Source organism: Motacilla alba, chromosome 13 (assembly GCF_015832195.1).
Source record: "Motacilla alba alba isolate MOTALB_02 chromosome 13, Motacilla_alba_V1.0_pri, whole genome shotgun sequence".
Taxonomy (NCBI): Eukaryota; Metazoa; Chordata; class Aves; order Passeriformes; family Motacillidae; genus Motacilla; species Motacilla alba.
This window is the reverse complement of record NC_052028.1, coordinates 13,631,133-13,654,036: the sequence shown is the minus strand read 5'-3', so window position 1 is coordinate 13,654,036 and position 22,904 is coordinate 13,631,133. Positions and strand designations below refer to the sequence as shown.

The following is a 22,904-nucleotide window of genomic DNA, read 5'->3' as shown; positions in this document are numbered from 1 at the left end:
ATTTCTTGCACAAACAACATGCAGGAACTTGGAAAACAGGCAGACAGAAACTCAGATTACATCAAGGCATTCCTTAGGTCTGTGTTTGAGGTGAAATCTCAAGCAAGTGGGTTAAAGCAGCTGTTGTCCTGTAGCTCCATCCTTTTATTGTGTGACCAGAATGGCTTTCCTGGGATCCTGGCAGAGCCAGCCTGCCCTGCCTTTCCTATTTTTGCAGAGCAGTTTCAGGATCCTGCTGGTAATTATCAGAATTGTTCCTCTAGCAGTTTCCTCAGAAACCACAGGAACTTAAGAGGAAGCCTTTTCTTAAGGAGTTCTCCTTCCAGCTGCTGCATGCAAAATCACCCTTCGTCCCTCTTTCTATCACTTCTTTCCTACAAGTGTGTTGCCAGTTTGTCTCTCAGCTACAAATCCCTTGGTTTTCCTGATTTTCACTTAAAACACCAGTCGGTTTGGTGCCTCTGTTCTCCTATAAGGTAGTGATGCAAGGCAAGGTTCCAATTTTAGCATCTTCCACTTACTCATAAGTAACTCCCTAGTACTTAAATTCACCTGCATAGAACACTGTGAAGTAGTTCAGCTGCTTCAGCAAAGAGCATTTCTTGGCCCTTGATCACAGGTGCAGTTCCAGCCCAAACAACATAAAAAGACAAGATATCCTTGAGGAGAGGGTGGGGATCCAGGCACAGGGAGAGTGGCCAGAGGACAGCATTTCTCAAAAGCTGTATTTCTGCCTTTTGTCAGAGCGAGCCTTGAGTCACAGTTTCCACACTACTTTTGCAAGTCTCCTCTCTATTCTGGATGTTTATGCAGATGCACATTGCATTATTAAATATGAAAAAATACTGGTACTCCATTAGGCTCAACTGTTGTCACCGTTTTCCAAAACCACCAAATTATTGCTGCCAAAGAAAATTTGCCAGAAGGTGCTCTGAGTTGCTTCTAAGTATTAGAACCAGAAACTTATGACGAAAAGCTTGAATAGTTCATCCTACAAATCTGTTACTTAGCCAAGCCCTTTCCGCTTCTCACAGTCTGCCATGTGTCATGTAATCTTTTATCCCAACCCTGTCTGCTGTGGCAAAAGCAGGTGTGGGAAGCAGTCTGGAGCAGTGGATTGCTGAGAGTCGTGTCAGCTCAGTGCTGCTGTCAAGTTTCACTTACAGTCATCAAACAGATTGGAAAAAAACAAGAAGCAGATTTGTGTGGTGCTGTGAAGTGTTGCCACCTCTCAGTCAAAGCCCCGCCAGCAGGAGCTCAGTGCACTTGTGCCCTGTCCCGGCAGCTGTGCTGCAGCACAACAGCCCAACCTCGGGCAAAACAGCCCAGAGTGGAGAGAGAGGCACCCACAGCTCTGTCTGGAGATGATGTGCTTAGAAGGAAACACGGAAGTTCACTAAGAAGATCATTTTTCTTGAATGAGAAGAGCGAACAGGGGCGTCGTTTGTTCCCTTCAGCCAGAATGTTGTCTCGCATCTGCCTGAGCTGGGTTCTCTTGGTGCTGCTCACAGGTAACCAAGGAGGCAGAAACAACTGGAGGGAGGTGGGTGGAGGTGATACACATCAGGGATTCTGGGGGTGGCAAAGAGAAATTTTATCTTGCAGAAGGAAGAGTGGAACATCACAGAGGCTGCAGTTCTCTGTGTTAAAATGGAACTTCTTCACAGTGGCTCAGTGAAGTTCTAATGGCTTTATCTCCTTTGTGAGACAGAAACATGCTGAGGGTATGGTGGTTTTAAAGATGCTGCTACTTGGCCTGGCTGCTCATCTTACCAGTGGGCTTTTTTAGACGACAATGATTTCAGCAGAGAGCTTTGAATTGTTTTAGAGAAGATGTAAAACAAGGACATTTCACTTTGGCAGGCTTTGTGAAGATGAATGCTTATGTAGAAAAGGAAAAGATCAACAGCGGCTTCTGGTGCTTTTTTGCCATATGAAATATTATTTGGACAAATTAATAATTTTTCCTATTTTTGTTTTTAAATCCTGAGGGAGCATTTCTAGATTGTTAAGTGCAACAGCAATAAAAACAACAGGTTGCAAAGTGGTAATAATAAAGACAGACAGACATCGAAACTTGGTGGTAAGATAAATTCAGTAGAAAGAAAAGGGATATTACAGATATTTCTTGTAGTTCTTTATAAAGCCTTTTATGATGAGTTATATTTTGAGCCTCCTTTTCATATTAAAGAAGGTAAGTTGGTTTCAGAGACTTATTTCTAGTGTATTTTTTAGCTGTCATGAATGGTCTACTGGGTGTTAGGGCTCACTGCCTTGACCTGAGTAGTGTGACACAGCCTTCTGGAAACGTGTCAAATTTATGGGGAAGCAAACAAGTTAGAAATTATGTAAGACTTAGAAGAGAGAATAAGGTAGTGGAACAAAAAAAGAGTTTATCTAATATTCCTCAGAAAAGCCCTTAAAAATTTCTTCTAATAAGAATGGGCAAAACCTGCCTTGAGACAAGAGAAAAGGAAATTCATTCAGCAGTGATCATTCAGATGAAACCTGCAGTTCAGTTCATCGAAAGGAGGGAAGAGTTTCCCACAGTGGTTTTGAGAAAAGTCAATGTCTTACTGTTCCCTTGTGTGTGTGGCTTGGGTTAAATGCACACAAAGGAAAAAGAGCCAAGAGACTGCACCTGGCTCAAGAGAAGCCACAGAGTCTCTTCACCTGATTGCCTGTGTGCAGAGGCTGCAGAAAAGGTTATTTCTCTGAACATGTCCCTGGCCTGATCATTATCCCTCACTGCACCAGTCCTGCCAGGACACAAATATCTATTTGTGCAAAATCTGATCCAGCAAAGCCTGGTGTTCTTTGAGAGATGGGTGGTTTCAGACATGCAGGCTGCACAAGAAGCTTCCACTTGCCCCGTGCACTGTAACTGTTTGTCTTTTTGTCCACAGGCTCCACAGTATCAGAATTAATTGTGATAGGAGAGGTGGGGCAGAACATCACAGTGCCCTGCCACTACAGTGTCCGGAGCACAAACAGCATCACATCCATGTGCTGGGGTCGGGACAGGTGCCCCAGTTCAAAGTGTTCCAAGCCCATTATCTGGACAAATGGCTGGAGGGTGACAGAGCAACACAGCAGCAGGTACCAGCTGAAAGGGGACCTGCACAGGGGGGACGTGTCCCTGACCATCCTGGACGCCAGGGAAGCAGACTCTGGGACCTACTGCTGCCGTGTGGAGATCCCAGGGTGGTTCAATGATCAGCTGATTAATCGCAAGGTTGTGGTGAAGAAAGGTGAGTGCAGAGGAGTGCTCTTGTGAGTACCATTGTGGTGGACCTGCTCCTGGGTCTGGACTTCAAAGCTTGTGGTGGAAATGATTTCTGCAGGCATCCATAAGACTGATCTGGAGGACCTTGCACATCTGCTGTTAGTTCTACCTAAATTAAGCTGCCTTTGGCAATGTTGTTATCCCACTGCAGTCACTGCAGTTAAAAAAGGACATGATGCTTTCATGGAGCATTCTTAGAGACACCAAAGAATTTAAAAGGAAGGGCAGCATAAAGGATTCATCCAAAGCTTCATTGCTGCAGCATTGTCATTGAAAGCTGTGTTTGATTTTCCTTGCTTCATTCTAGACTAAAGCCCAGAGATGCAAAATTGGTATAGAGAAGCTTTTTATCCATTCTTCCTTTGATTTTTATTTATCCCTTGCTTGTGATACTGTATAGAACAAGTGGCTGACAAATGTACTTGTGCTTTGCTAGCAAATTTTTATTATTAAACCACTGTCTCTTTCTCAATACATAAATGCCCAATAAGGTTAATTATGTGTTGATTTTGTTTTATATTTTAACATCAGCAAGGATCTCTACTGCAAGTCCTCACATTTACACCTCTGAACAGACCTCAGGTAATTTTTATCCAAGAGTTAATAGCATATACAAGCCATATTGCAAATGGGGAATCTTAGGAAGGAAAAAAAAATATGATAGATGATAGAAATGTTTGGCTTAAATTTATTAAACATTACCAAAGATCAGAACTTGGATTTAAATTCTGCTTGATATTATACAGAGTCTAACAGAAGGAACATGTATATTTGGGAGGAAGCTGCTGCTTCCAGGTGTGATGCTTAAGTAGATGTTTTAGTGGTGCTGCAAGGTTTGCTTTTATTTGACTGTTGTTTTGGTTTGTTGGGGTTTTTTGTGGTATAAAATCTCACCTTATCTTCTAGAAATGCATCCCGTGAATGGTAAAACACAACTTGTAGGAGCTGGGTGTACTCACTATTTAATCAGAACTGTTTTATTGGACTAGCTCAAAAGAACACCAAATTGAGGCTCCTGCCTCCTGTAGCAGCAGATGATTAAGGAGGATGGTAGAAAAGTGACATTATTTCGTGACACAGTGGCAAATTATTGTTCCACCCTGCTGTAAGGTGTGTCCCTGAGGCTGCCCACAGCCTCTGTGCGCATTTAATAATGTGAGGTTCCTCATTGCAGGGGAAGAGAGAGTGCTCAGCTATTCCTCACTTGTTTTCTCCATTCCCTTCACAAAAGGATAAACTTCTATCATGAACCCATTCAGCTGCATCTTTCCAGTCTGAAAAAGACAACTTTAATTTCCACTACACAAGAGAAACCTCGTGGTGGCAAAGGCTTATTCTCTGGATTCTGAGAATAAAAGAATCAGGGATGCCCTTTGTGTTTCTCCCTCTATCTTGGATGTTTTGAGCTAAGCAACTCCAAATTAGTGTTACAACAGTTGCATTTCCTTTTTGGAAGAAGAAGTGAAAACTTTCTCAGACAGTTTCTATTCTAGTTGCAAATAACATTGATTCCAATCTTAGAACTCAGGGATTTTCTTATCCCTGTGACCTCTTCCTTAGCTGGTGGTGGAACAGTGTTTGAAGTTTTCAGAATGCAAGGTAGTGTGTGCAAGTTCACACTGAGGGAGATGGGAAAAGGCAGGTGGCCACATGCCTCTGATTTAGAAATACTCTAGCATCTCCAGTGGAAGCTGATCCTGTCCTCTTCAAAATACAGCTTCTGGGATAAGGGCAACAGTTTAAAACATAAAACCAACCAGCTGGGGTTGGCACAGAGTGAACAGGAGATTTTGTGTTCAGGAGGTTTTTATGTCATCTGACAACGCAGGGAGAGACTGAGACTGGTGATAGATAAGACAGAAATTTGTAGCTCTTAATTTTAAATGTGGTGAACAGCTGTGCTCTGGGAAATTACCTCAAAATGTGCTGCAGGTCCTTATGCAAATCTATCACATTTTGTTCAGTCTGTTTACTGTATGGCTGCCTGGGGCTTTAAAAGTATCACCTGCTTTCTGTGACTCTGCATCATGTGCTGCTTCAAGGCCCTGAGCTAATCTTCCTCAGTTTTCAGCTGATAACTTAAGTTTGCTTTATGCATCATTTTTTGCTTCAAGGCCAGGTTGGATGGGGCATTGAGAAACCTGGTCTAGTGGAAGGTGTCCCTGCCCATGGCAGGGGATTGCAATGATATGGACTTTAAATCCCTTTTAACCCTATCTGTTTTATGATCCTATGGCCACTGTTTCTTGGCTCCAGCACTGACTGGTAACTCCTTCCCAGTGTTGAGATGACAGCAAGAGCCAAGTATTTCTAAGAAGGAGTTCAAAGCTCTGAAAAGGACAGCAGAAACTTCAATATTCAGAGTTTCGTGCTGCCCTCTGAAGGCAGCAACCTCTTATGATATGCGGAGCCCAGACTGCTGATACACACAGAAGTTCAGGGTCCCAAGTCAGCCGTACAAATTCTTCTCTGTCAAGGCAGAACAGTTCTCTGTGCAAGTGATGTGTTTGTCTTGCCTTTGCTCAGGTCCTGGCAGCACCAGTGAATCCTCCTTCACTGTCACAAGGACCTGGCCATCGGTTTCTGCTTCAGAAGCTCCTCAGACTGTAAGCATGAACCTTGCTGCAGCACACCTAGACAGAGTGGATGACTTGAGAGGTTACTGGGTCATCCCTACAGGTCACTTCTGCTGATTTTATCTGATTGCAACAGAATATTGTTTGGTAGTCTGCATGTTTAGTGGTTACAAAGAGTGCTTATGTGCTCATTATTAGAGAGGTGGGGGAAAAAAGCCCTGCTTAGCATGCATAAAGTACTTCCTTCTAGAGGGGGTAGAGCTTTAGCAACATCTGTATTTCCTTTCAGGCCTCTACTCCCTGCTCAGGCCCCTCAGACTGCCTGGATGTGACTGTGAACCTGCAGGTATGGCAGGACGTGGGCAGGAGTAGGGCTCGGGCCACCCGAGAGCACAGGGCTGCCCTGCACTCCCCGTGCAGTGGGGTCAAACAGGCAGCTCTGTGTGTCCTGCTGAGCCCTGCCACACAGGCGGGAGGGTGTGACATCATGAGACGCCTTACTCATTAAAAAAATTCACCAAATATTATGAAACTTGAATAAATGAGATTTGTCATAACTTCAGGTCTTCTGAAAATCTCAAAGCCTGTGTTTAACAGCACAGTTCATACAATTGTTGCAGAGATTCTGCTTGAAACTGGGCCTGTTTCTCAAATTAGGCTTCTGGACTCAGGTGTGCTTTTCCTGCAGAGTTGCAAAACACACAGAAGGCCTTTGCGTGTTGCAAACTGACATTGCTGTCAGTTCCTCTAATGCTCCTTGGCTTGTGTTTGACAGAACACGTCTGTATCACTTCCCAGTCAGCAGCACCCAGAACATGGGCTCTACATTGGGATTGGCTTGTGTGCAGCACTTCTGCTCATCCTGATTTTGGCTCTGCTCCTCACTAAACGTGAGTACTTTTCACAAGCAGTTACTCGAGGATTATTCAGGTTTGTCCAGCCACAGCTGTGGCTGATGCCACATCTCCCACTTCAGGGCAAGGAGCTGAGGCCCCTGTGCTGTGGCAGCTCTCAATGGGAATTTCCTATCCTGAAAACATTTTTGAAGTTCCTTTATTTAGTTTCTTACACCTGGTTTTATCTTTGAACCTACTACTTTACTTGCTTCTAATGGTTTAAAGAAAATTAATTATTTTTGTTCTTTCTTTCTTTCTTTTCATTTTGAATGGTCCTTAGAATATTTTTACAACACGAAGAAGATGGGTGGTTCTGCAGGGTAAGTTTTCTGTTCCTGCTTTTGCTAATAGGACAAATGAGGTTGCAGAAAAAAAAAAGTCACTGTGCTGACCGTTCCATCACATACTTTGGCTTTCTTTTTTAACCTCTAGTTAATAGAAAATATTATAAAAAGAAAGTAATAAATCTTGCTAGTTTTTGCTACTTAAAAAGCAAAAATAAGTGTCACTGTCAGTTCATAGCATTAGGGACCTTGCTAACCTCAGGTGTCAATTTTCTAAGTGGAAAGATGATTCATTATCAGTCATGATCACATGTTTAGGTATATTTTACATGTTCTAGTGAGCTCGTTGATCTGTTCCTCTGTGGTTTTATTGTGTTTTTGGTTTTTTTACTCTTTTGTGCAGCTTTGTTGCATTTCGAAGGCCACAAGGTGTGGGGAGACATAGTGCCCTGGAAGAGGAGAATAATGCAGAGGAAAATGTTTATATCATGGACTGAGGACTGGATGCATGGCTGCCTTTGTCATTGCTGGGACATTAAACAGTTTGCAAAATGTTGGCTGCTCCCTCTGCTCAGCAGCTGAGCGTGACTGCACTACTGAAGCATTATTCACATCCTAATAATAAAACAAATAAAAGCTACACTTTAAATTAAAATCTTTATCAGCCTTTTCCAGAGACAGAAACCAAAACTGGTGTTGGTGGAACTTTCCATTTCCTAAAGAAAGTTATGATTACATTTATTATCTGCTTCAAATTCTCGCTTCCTTGTTGGGAAAAAAAAAAGAGGAAGTGCCATAAGGGCACAATTGTGTTCACTGTGGATTCTATCTGCTACCTTCCACAGAGTCTGTGCCATCAGAGGGCAGAAGCAATCTCAGAGCTGTGTGACAAAGAGGTCACATGGCCAATCTCGGTAGTATTAGTAATTTAATACACATTTAGTTGTATTTTCGTTGCAATCAGGTATGGCCTGCTCTGGTAACAGCTCAGTAATGCAATATATTAATGTCTGTCCACCTGGAATTAAATCTGGAGGAGCTATGGCTGCTCACCCCCGAGGGGATATCCTTGAAGCCTACATCATCAGTACCTCAATGGACAGAACATTCACAGCTTGTGTGCTGTGAGAGAATTATGACTGTGAGGTTTTTTTGGCAAAATATATCACTGTTTTTTTCTGTGGCTTTCTCCTCAGGCACATCTTCGCCCTGAGAAGCTCTTGGGGTGGAAAGTCTCACTTCTAAATCTCTAAAAATCTGAACAACCTTCCCCCCTGCCTTTGTAAAGTTAATGAAATAATTTTCTTAGCTTGCAAAGAAATCATGGACATTGCACAAAATATTGGCTCTAAGTTGGCCTTGCCTTCACACATCTCTAGATATCAAACAACTCTTAATTCCTAAGAATGTTGAATGTGTTTGATGGATTTTCCCTCATAAATGGGAAATATATGTGGCCAAGTGCCTTTCCTCTATTGCTCCTCAGTTAGTGATGTGCCTCTATTTTTATTGTCTAAAAACTAAACTTTGGTTTACTTTAAATACATAAATAAATGGAGTCAGTCCTGTGGGTATGAGTTGCTGAGCAAGAGACACAACACACCCAAATCATCTTTAGGTAGAAGAATAATTGTCCCCAATTGTTTTTAAGAGTACATTTTAAACAGAGGTTGGGAAAAGAGCAGAAAAGCAGCACAGGCAGGAGAGACACCAACTCTTACCAAATATTGGTCAAATCATTTTGTCCTGAAGCTCATCCTGGGCAGCAGTGTGGAATTACCCAACACAGACACTGCTGCCACAGGAAAAACTCACACATGCACCACAAACCTTTCTACCAGTGAGTTAATTTTAAACTCCACAATGATTTCAACAATGCAATGAGGCATCAAATCAGTAAGAATTCATGTTAACAGCTGAGACACTTGAGGCAATGATCTGGTTGTGCTTTAGGGGGAGCTGGGGTCAGTGGAGAAGTGACCCCTCCTTGTCCCAGCTGGTGGAGATGGGAAGGCTGGGGAGGGCAGTGGTTTCCCCAGGGTCACAGAGGGTCTGGCTCAGGTGGGGTCTTGCAGGTGAGGGGTTTTGCACAGACTAACATAGCAGGAAAAGGCTCATCCTGCTGAGGAAGGAAGAAATGGAAAGAAATTGGGACAGGTGGCCCTGGGATGCTTTGGATTTTCACTCGTGATCCCTGTTCTCCTGGGCTCTCTGTTGTAGCAGGCTGAAAAGGTGAATGTGAATTCATGGCTGACTGAAGAGTGGGAGCACAGATATTGGGTGATCACTGATCCCAGGGCCAGGGAAACCGATGGACAAAACCCAGCTCTGCCATTTTCTGTCTTCACACCTATATAGTTTTGTGTAAGAAGGTGCTGAATCCAGAAATGACCTACTGGTGTCAGACTGTATTTTTGCATGTGACTATTAATAACAATTACTGACCCCAGATCTCTGCCCCTGCTGCAGACAGTGCTTTCCTTCTGCCTGGCTGAGCATGTTGCTGCTGCAGGCTCCAGCCCATGACAGGAGCTGGAGGAAGTCTGATCTGGTCTCTGAACTGGCTCTCAGGAAACTTCTTCAGCAATTTCTGCTTTCTGCAGTTTTATGTAATCAGTCTCTACTGGGGTCAGAGGTAGACATGTGGGATCTCCAAGATCATCTGATTTCAACTCTCCTTGCTCTTAAGGAGTTTGTGGGACACACTTAAGACTCCTAATCATAAAAGATGCTTGTCCGTGAGGATTTTAAAATTAGTATAACAGACTAATTCAGACTAATTCTTGCATCAGCAAGTTTTTCATGCAAAATAAAGTTCTAGAGTAACTGATAACCAAAATCTTGAATCAAGCAAAATCTTTCTGCTCTGCAACTGCTTGGTAAATAGACTTTGCAAAGGTAGTGTGGAGCAAGAACTTTGCCTTGGGTATGCAGTGTAATACACATCCACAAAGGCAGAAGCTCCCTGGGCTTTTCACTACCTGCACTTGTGTCAGTAGATCTTGGAACAGGCATTTCAAAATGAGCCTTAGACACAAGCAGGGGGCACTTGGAAGCCATTCAGCCATCAGCAGATTGTCTGGCAGCACAGTGAGCTGATGAGGCTGATGAGCTGAAAACTCTCTTTTGAGACACCTCTGCCTTTTCTGCCTGCAAGAAGCCACTAGATAGCAGTACAAAAGCAGAGAGTGCCCCATGTGTTTGTGGTTCTTCTCAGCACACTTGGATTTTGGTTAGCCTTTTTAATGCACTCTGCTGTTGGCCCAGCCTTGCTATAAAAACAAAGCTGATAGGATGCTGTGTTCATCCTGTGCCTTTCCTGGTTGCCTGTGACAAACTGTCCAGTTCTGTCTGGAAAAGCTTCATGGGAATTTGTAGCTGAATTCTGACCCAAGTTTGTGCCCCAGGTGAGATTCAGCTGCTCCCTGCACTGGTATCAGCTGAACATCAACTCACAGCCACTGCTGGGTGGTCAGTAATGGGAGAAACTGTGGTCATTGCAGGGGAAAAACCTCCAGAATATTGGATACCTCAGCTTTCATTAGTTCTGTTCACAGAGCAGCTGGGGCTGGGCCATCGTATGAACTGTACCTGGTAGAATATAGCAAAGTAGGAATTTTACTCATTGCCTTTACTGCTAACATTTTATTTGCTTTTTTTTCAGTGCTAGCAAGCAGAAGGGTGATATTTTCATGGGCTTGACTATCATGATAAGCCCAAAATCTCATTTCTAAAAGTGTAATGCCTGGTTAACAGCCCATCACTTTATCATTTGAACTTGGAATTGCACTCGTTTGCACTGTGCTACATTTATTTGCACAGAATTTTGTCTATCTGCAATTCTTCATTCCTAACCTTACTGCCCTGAATTACTTTTGCTTTATTACTCTGCTCTTCCAGAGAACTTATTTGTCAATTGGTCAGAAAGAAATAGAACAGTCAGAAGGAGTGAAATGTGTTTCTTGAAGATGATGTTGCATTTCTTTGGGAAGGATGTGGTTTTGGCAACAAAACCTTTGCAACAACTTCCTCCAAGGCTGCCTTTGCAAACAGAAAATGAAGCTGGGGAAAAAGAGGGGTCTTCAGGCAGAAGGCAGAAGCATGGGAAGTGAGGCATAAGCAAATGTAGGTGAAGACAAAGCCTGAGGGAAGACTAAGCCAAATGTTTAGGGATGTAAAAGCACAGACTTTGTTCTTACCACTCAGGACCCTGGAACAGAACTGGGCTTTAAGAGTTCCAGGGAATGGCAAAGCAAAAAGAATATTGAAATTTCTGGTGATAGTACCATGCTGAGTATCTTGGAAGAGGAAAGGTGAAAAGGACAGTCTGTTCCAGGATTTACTGCCCTCTCACTAAATACGTCCCAATGTCCTGTGTAAACCCCCCTGGCGAGCTTGGAATCATCCCTGTCAGTGGCTACCAGGGAGGAGAGATTAGCATTTCCCTGTCCATGTCCCCTCCTCAGGAAACTGCAGAGAGCTCTGAGCTCCTCTCAGCCCCCTTTTCTCCAGTCCTGGAGTCCTCGGCTGCTCCTCACAGGACGTTCATTCCAGCCCCTGCCACCGGCTCAGTTGGCCTTGTCTGAGGACATTCACAGAATCAAAGAATCACTAGGTTGGAAGAGACCTTAAAGATCATAGAGTCCAACCCAGCTTCAACACTTCCACTAAACCCTGGCACCCAGTGCCACATCCAGTCTTTTTGTAAACACATCCAGGGATGATGACTCCACCACATCCCCAGGCAGACCATTCCAGAACTTTATCACTCTTTACATAAAAAAACTTTTTCCTAATATCCAACCTATATTTCCCTTGATGCAGCTTGAGACTGTGTCCCCTGGTTCTGTCACTGCAGTACCTGAATGTCCTTAAATTGTGGGGTCCAGAACTGCCCGCAGTGCCCCGAGTGGGGCTGCACAGCCCTGGGCACAGCAGGAGATCCCCTCTTTGGCCAGTTCCTATCCGGAAACACTCGCAGCAAGTCAAATCTGGAAATGGAGAAATGAGACTTCAGTGGGACGCACTCGGACTCAGGAAAGGATAAGATCTGGTTTCCTCTTCTCCCACTCACTGCCCTGGTGTCTCCATCAGCCAGAATGTCCCATCTTGTGCTGTTTCACTGGATGGTGATACAGATCTTTATAGGTGAGTCTTCACCTGCTTTTTGTGTGTTTGCTCAGGAGACTAGCATTGTTTTCAAATGAAAACCAGCAACACTTGTTTTGTGAAAATGAAACAGTGAAAGAGATCATAACTGTATATAGAACTTCAAAAATTTTCTTATTTACGAGTTAATACTGCTTGAGGTTTATGGTTTTTTTCACTTTTAAAAATGTGTGCAGTTTCCTCTGTGTTAGTTCCCTTGTTCTTTTCCCTTGCAGAGCTCCTAAAGGATGAGAATGGCTTTTTGTTATCTGCTCTTTAACTCAGCTCCATGCTGAGAATGTGTTGTCTTGAGGTTCAATAGCCAGTTAAATGCTTCTTTTCTGTTTATCAGTCATACTCTCTGCAATCTCATCCGTAAAGAAGCTTCAGTAAGGAAAAAAAATAAAAAGGATCGATAAGGAAAAGATCCCAAATATCTTCTGCAAAACAGGAAATTTATTCCAGGAATAGGTCAAGGGGAAAAAAAATCTTATCAAGCATCTGTCCTGGCTGGAGGATGAATGTTTTTGTCCATTCAATGGATGGACAGTTTGTGGGAGAGAAGACAACTACAAGAGTGACTATGGGAATTACTGCTTAGTGCCAGCTGCCCCTGAGGGTGGGTTTGAGAGACACTGAACACAAATATCAGTATACCTGTATGATCTGACCAATTATGAATACCCCTTTCTATTTTGGATGGGATATTAAACACCTGGAGTCCATTTCTCTCTCATTAATGAAGGACCTAAGAGTGGCAAACCTCACAGACTTCAGTGGAAACAGCCAGGCAGAGCCGTGGGTCACACCTGGATGCCTGGAAGGTCGGGGCCATGGAGAGGGGCAGGATTCCCCTCACAGGAAGAGCAGGGTCTCAGGAAGCTCCTAATTTCAAAGATATGTTCATTCCCTCCTATTTACCGTTTCCTTTGGAAAATGAGTCTGTAGAAGAGGCTGCACCTGAGAAGTAAGTTATTTAATCCTTCTTAAATAAGGATTCATGTGGTTGAATCCAGGCTGCTGCAGCATTGAAGCTCTCCTCAGCAGCCTGCAGTGCAGGCAGATGTTGGAAACATTAGCTTCACAGAAATTGAAAGAGGATTTGAAACTGCTAAAACCTGTAACTTTCTAACAGGAATACTGGAGGGAAACTGCACTGAAGACACTCTGATGCCTCGTGTCTTTCCTCTTCTTCTTTCAAATTATTTACTTATTTATTTACTAAGTTCAGCTCTGCTTCTTTCAAAGAGCAGATTTTCATTTGTTAAAGGATTGCTTAATGAGGCTGCTTTTGTGCTGTGCAGAAATGGGCTGAAATAGCACAAGATGAGCCCATTTCTCCTCAAGAAGCAGTGACCTGATTTCTAACAATTTTAGCTGGTTTTGCACACATCTTTGAGGGACCTCCTTGAAAATATGTGTTAATCTGCTCATGAGTAACCCCTTGCTCTCACAGAAATATATTCAAGGTCAACTTCATGTCTGGTTCTGTCTCCATAGAGAGAAGCAGTTTTCTCTGTTTTGCTGTTTCAAGGCAAATGAACCTTCCCTGTCCAGGGGCCAAAGCCACCATCTTGCAAAGCCTTATCCTGTATTCAAGAATTCAGTTTCTGGCATATCCTGCCTTCATTTCTATGCAGAAGCTCCTGCCCTTCAGGCCATATTGCCTATTGTTTTGTCTGCCTCTATTCTTTCAGCATTTGGAGCTGTGGAAACCTGAATGAGTTTGCTTCTCTTGCCAGTGGGACAAGCAATAATGGATCTGAAATGTCACCCCAATAATAAGGCATGAGGCAGCCTGCCACAGACTAAAGCCTCTCCTAGGGAATAGTCCATTAAAGAGAAAACAAAAGAGACATGGACACAGTTGGAAGCATCTGTTTGCTACCTGGGAGTTGTGCCAAAAAGGAAAGGCATTCAAACAGCTGGCAAAATAGAAATGTTTGGCAAACCAGGGCCGAAGCTGGTGATAGTAGCAGCAGCAGCAGCAAGTCCTCTTTGGGGTGAGCACGCTGGCCATAAGACATCAGATCTGCAGGGTTGGGGGACAGGTCTGGTTGCTCCCCCAGGTCCCTCAGTTCCTGCTCCACAGTGTGTAAATGATAACATGGGGGCAAAAGAAAGGTAGGAGGACTGACACAGACCAGGTGAATGTGCACCAGGAAAGATTTGTTCCTGTCTGGTAACTTTTTTGTGCAGTGCTTTTTGTGAGGAAGAAATCTCTTTTAAGGCAATCTAGAACATCACAAACAGTTAAAAGGGAATAATATATTGCAAATATTCAGACCAGATGCCAAGGTGGGCATTGGCTGTAAACACCAACCTGAGCTGGTCACTAAGAGTAAGTGGACAAGGAAAGTGTGCATGTGCTCTTTTTAAAATCAGCATAACACCAACAATTAAAGTTTCTCTGTAGACAGAGTTCCACAAGGTAAGTGGGATTAGTTGGCAGGGCTTGCACTTTGAGAACAGGTTCCTACAGACAGATCCCACTGCTGTGCCAGTTTAATTAGGCCCTAATTTCACACATGAATAGGTATTTTGGACCCTGCTTTTGAGACTGTCAGTGAGAGGCAACTGCGACAGCATTTCCTTTTTGAAGGAGGTGATGGGGGACTGAGAAAACCAGATGTCTTTCACAACAGGGTTCTGAACAACTTTCAAACAGCCTCCTAGGAGAGGAGATGGGATGGGAGCAGAGTTCTCAAGTTCCATTTGCAGAGGTCCAGTTGTGCTTGGGCTGCCAGTGACAGACCCCAGCTTTGCTCACCACATATCTGATGTATTTTATGAGCCTCTCTCCAGCAGCCAGGACCAGAGCACGGAGCAAAGCAAAGCAAAGCCTGAGAGCTCCTGGCTGTTGCCTGTAGTGCCTCGGGGCATGAGCTGCAGGAGAAGTCTTGGGGATCAGCAGCTGTGGCCTGCCTGCCGGCAGGAGTGTTTGTTGACACGCTGTTCACTCACTGTGTTGTGTAGGCAGAGTCAGCACCAGAGACTGACAGCTTTCCCCTCTCCTCCTCCCTGACAGCACACGCGGTGTCTGACATCGTTGTTAGAGGGACAGAGGGACAGCCTGTGACCCTGCCCTGCTCCTACCGCGTGACACGGCGCAAGGACATCTCCGACATGTGCTGGGGCAGAGGCCGCTGCCCCAATTCAAAGTGCACCAACAAAATCTTGCACACCAGTGGCAGCCGGGTGACGTTCAGAGAGTCTCAGAGGTACAGCCTGCGCGGGTACGTTTTCGCTGGAGATGTGTCCCTGACCATTGGGGCGGCCCAGGCGGGGGACGCGGGCGTGTACTGCTGCCGCGTGGAGATCCCTGGCCTCTTCAACGACATCAAACGGAACATTCGGCTGGAGGTGGACAGAGGTGGGTCTGGGGACCTTAGGGACACGGCCAGCAGGGACAATCCACTCCCTGGGTACTGAAAATTGGGGTCTATCTGCGCTTTTTTGGTTTGTTCTGGCCAAAGGTGTTTTTCCCAAATTATATATTTTTCAAGGGAGATCACAGAATCACAAGGTTTGAAGACACCTTCAAGATCATCCAGTCCAACCCGTTCCCTGACACCTCAACTAAACCATGCCACTGAGTGCCACATCCAGTCTTTTTTCTGAGTCACAGTCAATGTGCAGTTTAAATTAAAACAACCCCCTAAATTTTACCCTTTTTTTTTTTTTTTTGCCTTTCAAAGGAATATTTCATTTCTCGTTCTGTAGCTCGGCTTGACTTTTTAAAAGATGATCGAATTAAAAAGGGATTTATAATGTCAAGAGCCCTTGGAATGAAATTCAGTTTTTCATTTGAGGTTTACCCCAACACTGAAGACTTTTGTTTCATTCATGTTGCATGGAAACACATTAGGATGACCCACCCTTAAGGGTGCTTCCTTCCCCTTAAGGGTGGGTCCTCAATATCCACATGTTTGGAAATTTCGTCTCAGAGTCTTGAAGGGCTTCTTCCCCTTCCTATTATTTTTCTGGGTGGCAGGATAAAGCAAAGTCTTGCACAGAAAAAAAAAGAGACAATACCCACCCTCCACAAAGCAAAAAGCCAATTTTTTCCTGGCTTTTACAGAGTGCAATTGGTGTTCACAGCACATTTGTTTGTCTTTTTTAAACAATACAACAGGAGAGAGGATGAAAATGCTGCAATTGGTTGTCTGGCCCTGAGGCTGAGGGCAACAGGCCATGAAAAAAGAACCAGTTGCAAAAATTAGCAAGATTGTAGCTGAAAAACTGAGCTTTTTTATTTATTGTATTTTTATGAGGACATTGAAAAGCAAAAGTTTTCAAGCTTTGGGGTTTTACCACATGAGATTCTGGCCCTCCCATTTCTACAAGATGGTCAGGGAGGGGGTGTTTGAGACTGGTAAAGGAAAAGCAAATCTATAAATCTGTGAATTTCTTGGACTGGTTGTGCTTTCAGCTAATTAAAATAGTAACTCTCCCACCTTCATTTTCAGTCTTTTAGCAGCCAGATAATTTTTATTCATTTCTCCATTGGCTTCCCTCAGGGTTGGTTGTGAATGCTCTGACTTGGCTTTTTCCTTGGCTGTGTTTTTTCCATGCAGCCCCTCCAGTGACCACCACCACCATCACCACCACCACCATGACAGAAGCTCCTGTTTTCTCCCAACATTTTATAGAAACAACTTCTGCTCCTCAAGCAACCTCTGATTTCCAGCCAACACCAGAGACTACAGTCCTGCTGACAACCAGCACCCTTCCACCAGCAACCACAGCCCCTGAGTCTCCAGCAGTAACTACAGGGGAGACCTCTGCTCCCCCAACAATTGCTGGGACAGAAAATGATCTTTCTCCTGTGACTATGGTGGAAACGAGTGCTCCCCCAGATTTTCCAACCACTTCCCAAGCAGCTGATGTGACAACTGAAGATGACATGTTCTGCTCCACGCTGCCTGGAAGCACAGAGGGTAACCAGCACCAATCCTTCCCCTTTTCTGTGTAGCAGAGATGGTCTGTGTTAGCCTGGCTGGCATCATAGAGACTGCAATACTTATATTTGTATCTGGGAAGTTCTCTCTGAGATGCCTATGGGTGTGTTTCAGAGGGTTTAGGCAAATACAGGTCAGATGTTGTAGATGATGCAAAATTGGGGTGAATTGGAGTAAGAGAGATTCACTGAACTGTGCACTAATTTTTTTTTCTTGATTTGGGAAAGACAATTGAAATTGCCTGGTGAAAAGTTTAGTTTAGAGTATGTCCTGCTTGAGAAATGGTGACAATTCAGAACATGTTTAAAATTGAGTATTTACATTCTCATCTCATATGAAGGCTGCTGCTGTTACTGGTGATCAGAGTGACTGTTATCAAACCATTGGTAGGTTGCTACTTCATCCACATTACTGACTTCATTTCCACAGATTGATGTCTGCACAAATCTGAATGCCATGTGGAGACCCTTCTAATTAGTGATCTTTATAAGCATTACTTTTTACTTTGTTTCAGTGACTACTGAATTCCCAGGTACACTTCCAAGTGAAGAGGAAACCACCACCTCTGTCCTGATGGAAGAGTTGTCACTCAGGGGTGAGTAGAATAACATTACAAGGTCAGAAGTTGCTTGTTCAGAGAAATTAAAAAGTTGGCATCAACATAACTGTTGAGTATTCTTAAGAGTGCACCAAATACATACTGATGATTATTCATTGCAGCTGGCAGTATCCGGGGTCCACACAAAAAATTACTTGAAATCACAATGTAACAACAGCTCAGAAAAACACAGTTTTATACCTCCAAAGGAAGTTGGTTTTGAATAACTCATGACTGTCAGATATCTCGGGTCTGAGAGAAGTCAAAACCCAAACTTTTCAACATGGCTGAATTCTCTGCTATCTGATTTGTCATCACCATGAGTTCATTGAGATTTCCATTTTAAATCTTTCCCAAGTGTTGTGCCCCCAACAGAGAACTTAAAGCTAAAATTCAAGGATGGCATGTTGTAATTGGACTCTTAGTTCCAGTAAGAGCCATAAATCTCTTAATTTTTAAACACACAGTATTTTCATTTTTGCAGGTCTTGTTTTGATAGACCTAAAGACTTACAGCAGAAAGAGTGTTCCTTTATGCCCCTGGAGAGGGCTCACAGAAGAGACTAAACTGGTCTCTTGAACATTTTTGAGGGTTTCTCACTCCAGTCTCACTTGTCACCTGTATTTTGTCATTGTAAATATCAAGTTTTAAAAAGGGTCTGAGCTCCAGGATTCTTGGGGCATCTTGAGTTGTGACAGTGAGCTTGAAAGAGCCACCACCACAACAGCAGTATCAGCAGAAGATGTACCCTGTTGATGTGAGTCACTCCCACCCGTGCAAGACCTTGTGTTGAACTGTCACAAGGTGTGAAAATGCTGCAGCACAATTTGCTGGTGTCTGGTGAGAGCCACAAGCCAAGCCCAGTTCTTGGCTCTGTCTCATTCGCTCTGTGAAATAATGCACTAAGTGCACCCAGCTCAGGCTTGCTGTGAGGCAAGGGAAGGCTGATTTGTTGCTGAACATTGTATTGATGTTAGAACAGCAGGAGAGAAACCCAGGGTTAAGAGCCCTCCATCTCCAAGAGCAATTTTTGGCAGGTAAGCTGGGTTGCCTGGGGTGGATGGCTCCTCAAGCAACCTCTGATCTAATGGCTCTGATTTAATGTCTCTTCTCTCTTCACTTTCCCCCAGCTACAACCCAGCCAGCACCAGCCATACTTCAGACCCCCAAAATATCCCTGCTCTTTCAAGTATCAAAGTGAGCAGCAATGGTTGGTCCCATCAGCCAGGCTGCACATGGTGCCATAAAATTTAACTTTGACTTGTTGGACCTGCATTGCCACTGTTACATCTGCATTTCTTGTGAATTTGGGGTAGTTCTGAAGTACAGATCTCTGAGAGAGTGGAGTGTCACCAAACAGGCATACGACAAAATGCAGTGTTCACACATCCCCAGGGTTTTTTAGTATTTCTTGGGGTTTTATCACCTGTATTTGTTTCGCTGGAGTTCTTATTAGTCAAAATCTCTTTTCTACTCCTGTGCAAATTTCTACTTACACTGGCATGAGCTACCCATGCCCTGTCCATGTCTTTGATAAAATACAAGCACATCTGGAGACACATCAACACAGCTCTCACAGGAGGCTGGTCAGAACTGAGATATTTGGGGCACATTAGGTTATTAATGGGATAACATAATCTGAAAAGTTAAAAAAAAATAGCAGTGGGATTATATATTGGAGAGACACTATTTACAAGAATATGTAGTGACAGGAGAAGGGGGAATGGCTTCAAACTGACTGAGGGTAGGTTTAGATTGGATATTAGGAAAAATTCTTCCCTGTGAGGATGGTGAGGCCCTGGCACAGGTTGCCCAGAGAAGATGTGGCTGCCCCATCCCTGGAGGTGTCCAAGGCCAGGCTGGATGGGACTTGGAGCAACCTGAGACAGTGAAGGTGTCTCTGGGTTTTCCTCTTTCTTGATGAAGGCTGAGGTTTCCCATGGCTTCCTTGGCCACCATTTGTGGTGGAAACTGATCCTTCTCTTTTGGTTGCAAGGTGCTTTTGCCCTTCTCAAACCCTGAGAGTTCATTACTCCTCGACTGAAGCAGTGACAGCCACTGCAGCCCTCACTCCTTCAGGTGACTGCGCCAGTAATGATTTCAATCTCTTTCATTTTCAGAGGTTTCAGCAAATTCAGATGGCAATACTGGGAAATATGAAGATAGAGGAGATAAGGTAAAACTTCCTGTAAGTTTCAAGAGTGTTTGAGTAGAAATCAGGACAGCAGGACATAAAACTGATTTTCAGTGTACTCCTAGTACAGAGAGAGCTTTTGCAAACAGTGGTAGAACTTTTATTTAGAAGCTCAGGAACCACCTGTTCCTCTTTTCAGTGGATAAAGCCAAAGCCTGAGCATTCCATCTGACTCGGACACCTCAGAAAAAACTGATCCCCTGGCATCCCTGTAAGAGAGGGGAGGTAACATCCTCCAGGTAAAAGGCAAATTAGGAGGGTGTTACACCTCCCCTGTCTCTAAGAGAAGGATGGGGGTGACTGAGCTCTTACTTCTACTTGGGGCACCTTATTGAGAACTCCATGCTAAATGGGCTGAATCTGGTTTCAGTATTTCAGAATAAGGTTTATTAAATACTGAAAGGGTAATTAGTGTTGTTTATCATGTTCAACTCAATGTGTCTTCTCAGCACTTTGCACAGGGAAGCTCAGAACAGCATTGCAAACTGCAGCCCAGTGCTCTGAGCACCAGTGCAGCCCCTCCTGTGAAAATAGCTCTGAAGGAAGTGTGCTCCCAAAGCCTTTTCAGTCTCTCTCTTCTCCCTTCCAGTTTCTCATCTCTGCCATTCTCATTGCCTGTGCCATAGCAGGGTCCATCCTTTTGGTCTTGTTGGTTTGGAAACGTGAGTATCCTGAAGCTACATGATTCCAATGCTGGCCTGATGCACATGTCCTCCTGAGTCCTTGGTTGTTCTGGGAACTCTGCCATGGTCCTGGAGCCAGTGCTGTGTTCATTTTGTGGGAGTTTCTGTCCTTACTCCAGGGTTTTTGCACCAGGGAGCCAGGGAGGATGAGTTGGTAGGGATGCAGCAGGAGGCAGCCTGTGCAAAGAACCTGTTCCCTCACTTCTTGCAGGGCTGGCTGATCCTGTTGGCCCTCTCTTTATACTTAGGTGGCTCCATAATTTCCTGGAAATGCTCCCAAAAGACACTGGTGTAACTGAAATCAGGATGGGATCCTTTCTTTCCTGCTTAGCCCACAGAAATTTTGCAACTTGCTGTCATTGCTTCTGAGCTCATTTGACAGATACATTGCAATTATAGATTTCTTTTTGCCATTATAACATTAATATCATTTTGCTTCCAGGTAAACAGACAAAGAAGTTTATAGTAAAAAGGTAATCCATTCTGTAATTTCCTGTTAAAAGTTCCAGTGTAATTTTTCTTAGAGACAGGAAGGTTTATTGGCCACTGACTGTAACGGGTGCAGTATTGGCTTGTGGTGCTGATTACCAAAGTTGAATTAGGAGGAAACTTAAGGTAACTTCACTCCAGAAATTCAGTAGTGGTTGCTGGATGCTGCTTCTGTGTAGGAATGAGCAGAAACCCAAAGCAATGGAGAGATTAAGCAGCTGTTACTGCAGTGTAGTGACTATAGCTTAAGGAAGTGCTTCATCTGCTTTTCTTTTTGATTGAGTACTAGGACATGATACCTTGTGCAAATGTAATTGATAAGTTCATCTCTTCTGGCTTATCTTGAAAAAAAAATAACTCTGTTGGCAAACCACAGGGGGGTCCAGCGAAGCATCAGCCCTTTTCCAAAGACCAATAATTTTTCAGTGGTAGCTGGTCCTTCACTGCTTGCTCGACCTGGGAGACAGGGACTGGGGAGAGACTCTTTCCTGAATCCCATGGTGGTTACCCTACAGCTGCCATTACAGGGTTCAAACAGCCCTTCCCTATCCATGAGAAGGATGCAAGCCAGGCAAATACCTCCCTGCTGTAGGAGTTACTTCATTGCAGTCTTTGGCCTCAGTAGCTTCAGGCTTCCATTTCCATGGGAATTTGCTGATGTTACAAGTAAAAAAGAATGCTCTGGAGCAGCAATGTCCTTTTGCCCCATCCATAGTGATCTGTGCTTCTCACTGCAGTGTTGGACCACCAGAAGAGACTGGCAAAGTTTTCAGTGGTGCTGAAGGAGAAAACAACATTTTTTCCCTGTGAAGAGCTCCTACATCATCTGCAGATGCCGTGGGAAATAAAAAGGGCCTGTTCCATGCTGCACTGAGAGATAATTGTGAGCCCTCAAAATATCAGTGGGTATAAAACAAAGGCCAAAGCTTCAACTATGAAAATTTAAAATCTTTGTGCAAATTTTCCCATATCACCCTTAAAACTCACTGCATAAAAAAGCTTATTTGAGAAGGGGCTTTATGCATTATTCATGGATGCTTCTGGCATCTGCCTTCTTACTAGCACCATGTTGCACAATTGAATTTGTTTGTCTCCTTTTTTACTAATGCTCTTCCTTGAATACAACTTGTACTCTGAGGAACAGAAGAGATCACGTGGAAGGCTGCCTATCTTCAAATTGCCATAAAGAAAGAAAAGGAATCATAAAATACAGATTTTAATACTTTTATGTAATCAACAGAAAAATTAAGCAACAAGAATGCTGTGAGTTTAAATCAAAAATGCAGATTACTTCAGGGGTATCACTACTGCCTGTGATTCAGCATGTTTGAATAACCCTTGGAGAATATGTTAATAAACTCTGTATTTTTTTGCTGGCAATTGGACTTTTTATGCCACATCCTAAGGCATTTCAACAGGAGTTAGGTATTTCCCAGGTGTGGAAATGACTGGCGTGCTGTCTCAGCTCTCCAAAGAAACACTGCAGCATTTGCAGAGGTGGGAGAATGCCCAGAAGACCAACCTAGAGGGAAATTTCTCTGCTTTGCCCCCACAAATCCACGTACCACTCATTTCTAAATCTGTTAAGGAAGAGGGATTGTCCATGGGGGCTGGGGAATCATTTTTGGATACACTGCAGAGCTGCTGAGTAATTCCCTGGGCTCCTCACCCATTCTGCTGCAGTGACTTTGGGACAGGTCCCAGTCCATGAAGGGTTTGTTCTCTCCACTGCCTGGAGCTCACCAGTGCCAGCCTTGGCACCTCTGGGCAACGAGAGCCTGAAGTCAGA

The 22,904-nt window shown here is 43.9% G+C and overlaps 1 protein-coding gene across 1 annotated transcript; it reads left to right on the top strand.

The window, feature by feature from the left end:
- Nucleotides 1-1,143: 1,143 nt before the first annotated feature.
- LOC119706680 lies at nucleotides 1,144-22,495 on the top strand. The gene is given in 17 exon segments (XM_038150605.1): nucleotides 1,144-1,511; nucleotides 2,907-3,251; nucleotides 3,818-3,868; nucleotides 5,813-5,892; nucleotides 6,152-6,208; nucleotides 6,638-6,752; nucleotides 7,039-7,078; nucleotides 7,446-7,471; nucleotides 12,001-12,073; nucleotides 12,075-12,190; nucleotides 15,219-15,563; nucleotides 16,768-17,130; nucleotides 17,666-17,746; nucleotides 19,870-19,937; nucleotides 20,533-20,605; nucleotides 21,069-21,099; nucleotides 21,853-22,495. Coding segments are annotated over 17 exon segments (1,986 nt in total). The 5' UTR covers nucleotides 1,144-1,462; the 3' UTR covers nucleotides 21,926-22,495.
- The last annotated feature ends 409 nt before the right edge of the window (nucleotides 22,496-22,904 follow it).